The sequence below is a fragment of the Cervus canadensis genome, chromosome 14, assembly GCF_019320065.1.
Source record: "Cervus canadensis isolate Bull #8, Minnesota chromosome 14, ASM1932006v1, whole genome shotgun sequence".
Lineage (NCBI taxonomy): Eukaryota > Metazoa > Chordata > Mammalia > Artiodactyla > Cervidae > Cervus > Cervus canadensis.
Genome location: NC_057399.1, coordinates 48,126,976 through 48,137,472, shown reverse-complemented (window position 1 = coordinate 48,137,472; position 10,497 = coordinate 48,126,976). Strand labels below are relative to the sequence as shown.

The 10,497-nt window shown below is 42.5% G+C and overlaps 1 protein-coding gene across 1 annotated transcript; it reads left to right on the top strand.

The window, feature by feature from the left end:
- Nucleotides 1–1,179: 1,179 nt before the first annotated feature.
- LOC122453395 (interferon beta-2-like) lies at nucleotides 1,180–1,897 on the top strand. Its single transcript, XM_043487398.1, has one exon. It carries the CDS (start codon nucleotides 1,337–1,339, stop codon nucleotides 1,895–1,897), a length of 561 nt encoding a protein of 186 aa, XP_043343333.1. The 5' UTR covers nucleotides 1,180–1,336.
- Nucleotides 1,898–10,497: the final 8,600 nt, after the last annotated feature.

Sequence of the window (10,497 nt, the reverse complement as noted above, 5' to 3'; positions counted from 1 at the left end):
CTATGGAAAAGAAGAATGTACCTATCTCATTAATAAGTTTATATTGGCTTATGTTGAAATGATAACATTTAGATATACTGTGTTAAATAAAATATACTGTTAAAATTAACTAGTTTCTTTTTACTCTTCTGATGTGGCCTCCAGAAAAATTTAAATCGCACATTCATATAAAAAGAAGTGGTCTTTTAATATCCTAGCTGCAGTCACCATCTGCACTGATTTTGGAGTCCAAGAAAATAAAGTCTGTCAGGTTTCCATTGTTTCCCCCACCTATTTGCCATGAAGTGATAATGAGTTTGAACAAACTCTGGGAAGTACTGAAGGACAGGGAAACCTGGCATGCTGCATTCCACGGGGTCGCAAAAAGTCAGACCTGACTTAGCGACTGGAAAACAACAACAAAGTTGATAAAGTTATGTGATGTCTTGCTGCTTACGGCTAAGGCCTCCAAAAAATTCAGATCAACTTAGTTTAACATCATTCTATTTTGTTTTTTATATACATTATTTTTTTCTTTTTATTTAAATATATTTATTTTTAATTGAGTGATAATTGCTTTACAATACTGTGTTGGTTCTGCCACATATCAACATGAAGCAGCCAAAGGTATATCCCCTCCCTCTGGAACCTTCCCCCCCCCCCCCCCGCCCTCCAGGAACATCACTCTATTTTAGATAGAAAAAAAATGTGTCTTTTTTAAAGTCATAAACTGCATGTATTTAATTCATACATATATCATGTATTTCTTGTTCATCAACTTAGTTTAACATTGTTCTCTTATAGATAGAAAAAATAGGTGTCTTTTTTAAAATCATAAACTGCAGGTATTATTGTTTGGTAATAGCAGAATTGAGAATTAAACCTAATTCTTATGAAAAAGAAAACTCTCTTACAAACAAGGCCGCCTCTCCCCAAATCTCATAATATGAAAAGAGAAAAAGAAAAAGAAAAATCTTTTCCAAATGAAAGAATCCTGTAATAATCTAGTTCAAAAGATTTGGCTTATATTTTTCTTTAACATTCAGCAATTCATTGAAACTTTAAAAAACATTAGAAATTCTCAGTTTGTGTATCTTTTTTCCCTGTGGTATATATATATTAAAATAGAAAGGAGCTTAAAGAAAAAGAGTTTTGGAGGCAACTAATAATTTAAGTGACACAGGAAAACTGAAAGGGAGAATTGAAAGTGGGAAATTCCTCTCAAATAGAAAGAATGAAGGGCCATCCTATTTAAGTAGCACACACTCAAGGAGGAAGGACATTCACTCTGCAAACTCTTGAAGACTCAGCTTCAGCATCTGCTAGCAGAACAGGTAGCCCTGTGCCTGTTTTCATCATGACCTACCGGTGCCTCCTCCAGATGGCTCTCCTGCTGTGTTTCTCCACCACAGCTCTCTCTATGAACTACAGCTTGCTTCGATTCCAGCAAAGGAGGAGCGTTGCGGTGTGTCAGAAACTCCTGCGGCAGTTACCTTCAACTCCTCAACATTGCCTCGAGGTCAGGATGGACTTCCAGGTCCCTGAGGAGATGAGGCAAGCACAGCAGTTCCGGAAGGAAGATGTCGTATTGGTCATCTATGAGATGCTCCAGCAGATCTTCAGTATTCTCACCAGAGACTTCTCCAGCACTGGCTGGTCTGACACCATCATTGAGGACCTCCTTGTGGAACTCCAAGGGCAGATGGATCATCTGGAGCCAATACAGAAGGAAATCATGCAGAAGAAAAACTTCACTACGGGAGACATGACCATTCTTCACCTGAAGAAATATTACTTCAACCTTGGGCAGTACCTGAAGTCCATGGAGTACAACAGCTGTGCCTGGACAGTCGTGCGAGTGCAAATACTCACGAACTTTTCTTTCCTCAAGAGCCTAACAGGGTACCTCCGTGACTGAACATCTCCCACCTGTGGCTCTGGGAATGGACAATGTGACTTTGATGTGAGACTCTTCAACGATCGGAGGCTCTTGAAGTAACTGACAATGCAATGCACTGGATTTCAATGGACAGTTAAAGACTGTAAGCTACTTTTTAAATGATTTATGTATTATTTATTTATTTAAACTTTTATATGGGAAATAAATTCTTTATGAAACAAAAGTCAGCGTGGCAGTTTCAATGTCAACTTGACTTATGTGACAACACATATTAAAAATTGCCGAGCACCTTGGAGACATTCATTGCAAAACAGGCCTGCAGAGTAGTAGAGTTTCTGGCCTCTGCCTTTGAGGAATTTAAAATACAAGGAAGCCGTGTGGAATGTCCAAGTTATAGGCATACTCTCCATGGATCCATACAGTTTACCCGGTCTTATCTCCTTCACTTCTTTAAATGTACCAGACAGCTCATGTTGTAGGGCTCCTTGATATGATGTGGGGTTTTTTTTCTCTTTTTTAATTATGGAGAAATGTACATCACCTTACATTTGAGAGTCTTACAAAGTAAGCCTTCTTGATGCCAATAAAATACGGGCAGATTCCATACAGTTTATAAAATTCTTACTAAAGTAAATGAAAAATTCTGACCTTTTAAATGTCCTTAGTTGTTTGTTGACTCCAAGCCTGATTTCCAACAATGTAGTCCTCAGAAAGAGCTTTCAGGAACATGAGTTAAAAATTACTTAAGACTATCACAGAGACACTAGAAATTGTTAAACATGGTAATTCTCTCAATTAAAAGTAAGTGAAAAGTAATCATGAAAAATATTATCAAGTTTACATCCATTAAAACTAGAAATGTAAAAGTATATTAAATACTTGTTTTAATACAAAGAAAATTTAGTTTAAATAATGTTTATTAAAATGCTATTGTTAAACAAAAATATATTTTAAATACCTTATAAATATTTATTATAAAATTGTAAACGTGAAATATTTCATTTAAAATAAGTATATTAATTAAATATAAAATTAATTAAAAAATAAACTGCTGTGTTTTAAAAATATTCCTATTTTTCAGCTATTCAATACTCAACTCCCCCACTTCAAGGCCGAATCCTTGAAAGACACTCTGAAAATTCCAGAGCATTCCAGGAGCTCACTGTTTCCTGGTCACTTGCCCAGGTGGTGGCCACACTCTGTCTCACCCCCAGGAAGTCCCCCCAAACCGTCCCATGGTTATTTTGGCCCCTGGCCACCGTTGAGTTCTCCTCTGTGGGCAACGCACTCCCGGGGTCCCATAGCCTGTCCCATGGCCTTGGCTGTTTCTCACGTTGTCCAGAATGGCTCTAAGCCTATAGTCTCACCGATGCCACCTGCTCCTCTTCCTGCTCAAGGCCCTCCCATCTCCCATCGCCCATAGGCTCACCCCCACCGCCGGGTTTAACTTTGTCCACACCGCGGTTCTATGGTCCCATCGCCAGTATTCTCACCGCCTCCGCTGTTTTCCACTTGTCTGCGACGCCCTCTGACTTCCCAGCGCAGACACTCACAGTCTCATCGCCAAGGCAGGTTCTCCTGTGCACGCATCGCCTTCGCGCCGACCCATTCCCTACAGGCTCATCGCCGCCGCCAGGTTACACTTTCTTTCAATGCAGTCCCAGTCTCCCATCGCCCAAGGTCTCCTCCCACCACCGTGTTTCACTTTCTGCACAACGCCTTCCCATCGTGGCTTTGCGAAGCGTCTGTCTCCTCGCCAGTGCCAGGTTCCCCTTTGTGCGCACCGCGCTCGCATCGTCCAGCTGCCAATTGTCTCATCGCGGCCACAGTGTTTCCCACTGCGCGCAACGCCCTCTCAGCGTCCCATGGACAAATGTCTCATCGCCGGTGCTGGCTTTCACTTTGTCGGCACCGCCGTCCACTCTTCTCAAAGCCCAAAGTCTCAAAGCCACCGCCGATTACCCCTTTGTGTCCAGCTCCCGCCCACGGTCTCATCGCCTCTAGGCTCACGGCCGCTGGTTTTCCCTTCATGCACAACAACGCTGTCCTGTCTTCCCATCGCCAGTAGTCCCGACTCCACCGTGGTCTTTCACTTTTCTTCAAAGCTGTGCCACACTCCCATCGCCCAAGGTCTCATCACCACAGCCGGGTTTACCTTGGAGCTCTGCTCTTTCCCACTGTCCCCTAGCAAAGTCTCATTGCAACGGCGGGTCCTCCTGTGCGCGCATCCCCTCCCGTCGGTCCATAAACAACTGTCTCCTCTCTGATCCCCGTGCTCACTTTGTCCTCACGCTGTCACAAGGTCGCATGGGCTGTACTCCCATCGCCAGTGCCGGGTATCGCCCTCCCATCGCCAGTGCCGGGTATCGCCCTCCCATCGGCCCAGAGCGGACAGTGTCATCGCGGCCACCACGTTCCACTTTGTGCCCAACGCCCTCCCACAGTCCCACAGCGAATAGTCTCATAGCGACCACTGTGTTCCACTTTGTTCTGCAAACGCTCTCCCGTCACCCCACAGCAAATCATCTCCTAGCCCTCACGGGATTCGACCCATGAGCAACGCTCCAGCCGGGCCCACAGTGGATAGTCACTTAGCAGCCGCGGTCCTTCAGCGCAACGCCCGCCCCCTCCCCCCATGGCAGCAGAGCCATAGTGTCATGGCTGCCTCTGTGTTTCACTTGGTGCGCAACGCCCTCCCATTGTTCCACAGCCGATAGTCTCCTGGCCACCACTGGACTCCGCCTTGATTGCAACGCACGCAGCCACCCACCCCACACCAACCCCACCCCACCCGATCCCCCGCCCCCAAATCATAAGGGACAGCCAGTACTCTCATGGAGGCACAGCCAATAGTCTCATGGCGGCTACAACCTTTCACTTTGTCAGCAACGCCCCCCACACCCTCCTGTAACCAATTGTCTTCTGCCCGCCCTCTAGAATTCAAAAGTATGAAGTCAAGAGATAACTGGAATAACAGGCAAATTTGGCCTTGGAGTACAAAATGAAGCAGGGCAAAGGCTAACAGTTTTGCCAAGAGAACACACTGGTCACAGCAGACACCCTTTGCCAACAACACAAGACAAGACTTTACACGTGGACATAACCAGATGGTCAATACTGAAATCAGTTTGATTATATTCTTTGCAGTCAAAGATGGAGAAGCTCTACACAGTCAGCAAAAACAAGACCAGAAGCAGACTGTGGCTCAGATCATGAACTCCTTATTGTCAAAGTGAAGTGAAGTGAAGTCACTCAGTCATGTCCGATTCTTTATATACAGAACGGATATACTGTAACCTACCAGGCTCCTCCATCCACGGAATTTTCCAGGCAGGAGTACTGGAGTGGGTTGCCATTTCCTCCTCCAAGGGATCTTCCTGATCTGGGGATCGAACTCCATCTCCCACATGGCAGGCAAACACTTTATCATCTGAGCCACCTGGGAAGCCCCAAATTCACCCTTAAAATGAAGAAAGTAGGGAAAAACACTAGATCATTCTGGTATGACCTAAATCAAATCCCTTGTGATTACACAGTGGAAGTGACAAATAGATTCAAGGGATTAAATCTGATAGACAGAGTGCCTGAAGAACGACAGATGGGAAGTTCATGACATTGTACAGCAGGCAGGGATCAAGATCATCCTCAAGAAAAAGAAATGCAAAAAGGCAAAATGGTTGTCTGAGGAGGCCCTACAAATGGCTGAGAAAAGAAGATAATTGAAAGGCAAAGGAGAAAAGGAAAGATATACCCATTGGAATGCAGAGTTCCAAAGGATAGCCAGAACAGAAAAGAAAGCCTTCATCAGCGATCAATTCAAAGAAATAGAGGAAAACAGTAGAATGGGAACCACTAGAGATCTCTTCAAGAATCTTGGTATCTCAGAGATACCAAGGGAACATTTCATGCCAAGATGGGCACAAAAAAGGACAGAAATGGTATGACCCAACAGAAACACAAGATATTAAGAAGAGGTGGCAAAAATACATAGAAAAACTATACAAAAAAGATCTTCATGACCCAGACAACCAGGACAGTATGATCACTCATCTAGAGCCAGACATCCTGGAATGCGAAGTCAAGTGGGCCTTAGGAAGCATCACTACGAACAAAGCTAGCGGATGTGATGGAATTCCAGTTGAGCTATTTCAAATCCTAAAAGATGATGCTGTGAAAGACCACACTCAATATGCCAGCATATTTGGAAAACTGAGCAGTGGCCACAGGACTGGAAAAGGTCAGTTTTCATTCCAGTCCCAAAGAAAGGCAAGCCAAAGCATGCTCAAACGACTGCACAATTGCACTCATCTCACATGCTAGCAAAATAATGCTCAAAATTCTCCAAGCCAGGCTTCAACGGTACGTGAACCATGAACTTCCAGATGTTCAAGCTGCATCTAGAAAAGGCAGAAGAACCAGAGTGGCCAACATTTTTGGATCATAGAAAAGCAAGAGAACTCCAGTAAAACATGTACTTCTGCTTTATTGATTACACCAAAGCTATTATTGACTGAAGATCACAACAAACTTTGGAAAATTCTTCAAGAGTTAGGAGTACCAGACCACCTGACCTGTCTCCTGAGAAATCTGTATGCAGGTCAAGAAGAAACAGTTAGAACCGGACAAGGAACAACAGACTGGTTCCAAACTGGGAAAAGGAGTACAGCAAGGCTGTATATTGTCACCTGCTTATTTAACTTATATGCAGGTTACATCATGTGAAATACTGGGCTGTATGAAGCACAAGCTGGAATCAAGAATGCCAGGAGAAATATCAATAACCTCAGATATGCAGGTGATACCACCCTTATGCAGAAAGTGAAGAAGAATTAAAGAGCCTCTTGATGAACCTGAGAGAGGAGAGTGAAAAAGCTGGCTTAAAACTCAACATTCAAAAAACTAAGGTCATGGCATCTCATCCCAAGAGTTCATGGAAAATAGATGGGGAACAATGGAAACAGTGACAGACTTTATTTTCTTGGGCTCCAAAATCACTACAGATGCTGAGTGCAGCCATGAAATTCAAAGACACCAGCTCCTTGGAAGAAAAGCTATGACCAAACTAGACAGCATATTAAAAAGCAAAGACATTACTTTGCCAACAAAGTTCTGTCTAATCAAAGCAATGGTTTTTCTAGTAGTCATGTGTGGATGCGAGAGTTGCATTATAAAGAAACCTGAGTGCTGAAGAATTGATTCTTTTGAACTGTGGTGTTGGACTGCCCTTTTAGAGTTCCTTGGACTGCAAGGAGATCGAATCAGTCAATCCTAAAGGAAATCAGTCCTGAATATTCATTGGAGGGACTGATGCTGAAGCCGAAATGCCAGTAATTTGGCCACCCAATGTGAAGAACTGACTCACTGGAAAAGACCCTGATGCTGGGAAAGATTGAAGGCAGGAGGAGAAGGAGACGACAGAGGATGAGATGGTTGTATGGCATCACTGACTCGATGGACATGAGTTTGAGCAAGCTGTGGGAGTTGGTGATGGACCAAGGGAAGTCAGGGGTGCTGCAGCCCACGGGGTTGCAAGAGGTCGGACATGACTGAACTGAAATGAATAACTGAATGGGGACACAGGCACCTTTTGTTCAGTGGCCTTTTTCATCAACAACATGTGACTCCAAATTGAATGTGGTACTTGAATTACTACACTCCCCAGTAAAGGGATGAAGGCTGGTGGCTCACAGGGGATGTTTCCAAACGCCAGGACTACATAGGGCTAGAGCACTTCCTCTCACATTCCATGGCTTGGGTTTATCCTCATGGGAATCTCATTGCAATCAAGTTGTGAAATTATTGGGTGATGAATGCATGAAAAATAAGGTCATGGTGCTGACTTTCAAAAATGTACAACATGAAAGTAGAAAGTTTTTTGGGGGCCAAAAATGAGGACTGTAGCCCTGGAGACAGCACATAAGATAGCTCTGAGAAGCTGTTCCAAAGAGGCACAGAGCTATATATGTGATTTTGGTGAAGGGAGAGTACATGTAATCCTGTACCTATTTTTTGCAGAAGTTTTCTGCTAGTGTCATGAAGGTTTCTTGGAGTCACAAGAAGCAGTCATCACCATGAAGGATTTTCGTGCTTTTCTAGATATGAGGAGACAGAAGAATTGGGTCCATAAAATGGGCTCCTGAAAACATCTAACCTTCTGAAGACTTGTTCTGCCAGTTTTCCCTGCTCACAGCACACCTCACTTATGCTTTCCACGCTGCATTCCTTTCCAGGGGTGTTAAAAATCAGCAGCTGCAATAGCACATGATTTAATCCTTGTGGGTAGATGACAAGTGCCAATGGCACGTGCTAGTTTGTCCTTGACAGGGCATGAGACCACGTTTCACGTTTGCACTATTTGTCCAAATGAAGTTCTGAGTAGAGGTCGAGGGGAAGAAGTAATATTCTTGCTTGCACACACTTCGTTAAAATACAATCTGACTCAAATGCTTTTCCTCCAAGTTCAGCTTCCAGAAAATGAAAAGAATGCCAGTCATAGTTCACAGTATCATCGCCTGTTTGAAAGAAACATCCAAGCTGATCCCCAAAGACAATGCCTACAGGAAAATAGCCACAGTGTAGATAGGTTACTTGCTGTTTCCTTACTACCCAAAGGAGAGAAGAAAAGAATCATCAGGCAATTCCTTGCAAGTACTTGAGAATGACTGAAGAAATACTGATTAGTGAGTCTTCCATTTGGGTCCACAATCACAAGTCTCATTCTGATCTAAATATAGCAAATGGAAAGTTGAACTCAGTCTTCCTGAAAATGATCTTGAAAAAATATCACACACATGCTGTGGGCAAGGACCAAAAAAGACTAAAACAAAATTTTTGTATCAATGAAAAGTTAACAGTTAAAACTAATTGCAACTTATGAAACACTATATAAAATATGTGACAGATTATTATGCTTAGTCTATTAATTACCACTAACAGTCACTTGATTAGTTTTTCTGTCATCCTGCTGATGAGGTAGCATTTATGTTGCAGGAAGGTAAATAATACAGGATAAAATAGCAATTCAAGTAAACTTCTGCTTTTCATCCTTTTGTGTTAAAGTGGCAACACACATGTGTACATTTATTTAATATAAATTGTACAAGTGTGTGTATACACACATATATTGTTCAGTTGCTAAGTTGTATCCGAGTCATTGCGACCCCGCGAACTGCAGGAAGCCAGGTTTCCCCATCCTTCACCATCTCCCGGAGCTTGCTCAAACTCATGTCCATTGAGTCAGTGATGCCAAGCAAGCATCTCATCCTCTGTCATGCCCTTCTCCTGCCCTCAGTCTTTCCCAGCATCAGGGTCTTTTTCAATGAATTGTTTTCTTCACGGCAGGTGGCCAAACAATTAAAGCTTCAGCACCAGTCCTTCCAATGACTATTCAGGGTTGATTTCCTTTAGGATTGACTGAATTTATCTCCTTGCTGTCCCAGAGACTCTCAAGAGTGTTCTCCAGCACCACAGTTTGAAAGCACCAATTCTTCAGTGCTCAACCCTCTTTATGGTCCAACTCTCACATCCATACAACTACTGGAAAAACCATAGCTTTGACTATATGGACCTCTACGGCAACGTGATGTTTCTGCTTTTTAACACACTGCTTAGGTTAGTCATAGCTTTTCTTCCCAGGAGCAAGCATTTTTTTACTTGTGGCTGCTGTCGCCATCTGTAGTGATTTTGACTCCAAGATAATAAAATCTGACACTGTTTCCACTTTTTCCCCTTCTATTGTCCATGAAGTAATGGGACTGGATGCCATGATCTTCATTTTTTTAATGTTGATACACCTATATATGAATATGTACAGATAGATAGATAGATATGGGGGGCTCTGTTTTAGCTATGCCTCACGTTGATTCTCTATAAAAGTGGTTACTTCAGACCAGGAAAAGAGATAGATGTTAAATGTCATTTACTTGATGGCTGAAGATTTCCAAATTTGAATTTTGAATTAATAGTATAATGGAAAATGTGTTCATTGAGATTGGCATATTCACTCCAAAAAATCCTTCTCTCTGTTTTGTTTTCCATGCAAACAATCTTAATTATGATAACAGAATGAAATATTCTAAATGCAAAAGAGATGTTTCAAAACTTAGAACATTTAAAAAGAATTTGAAACTACATTTCCATGTTTAATCCTGATGCTTCTCTATGTTAAAGCTAATTAAATTCTATTTGCACTTACAATATAACAGATGAGGTGGCACTGGTGGTACAGAATATGCCTATAAATGCAAGAGACACAAGAGAAGTGTGTGTCTTCTCCACCCCTGGCTCGAGAAGATCCTCTGGAGAAGGAAGTGACAGCCACTCCAGTATTCGTGCCTGAACTATCTTTTGGACAGAGGAGCCTGGCATGCTATAGTCTGTGGGGTCACAAAGAGTCAGACATGACATAGCGACGAAACAATAATCATGCAGAAAGCTATACAACCAGAGAAACAAAAAAAGGAAAGTTTGTGTTTGATTTTAGATGTTATTCTGTTTCACATAAGAAAACATTTCACCTCTTGGAGTTCACAAGATATCACTGGAAGTGCCAATGCTGGAATGGTTCTATATTTAGTTAAAATCTGATGATAAAAGATCTTAATTGTGTAATAAAATGA

Coding starts and splice junctions, on each gene's coding strand:
- LOC122453395 (XM_043487398.1), top strand. CDS start 1,337: ATGACCTACCGGTGCCTCCTCCAGATGGCTCTCCTGCTGTGTTTCTCC.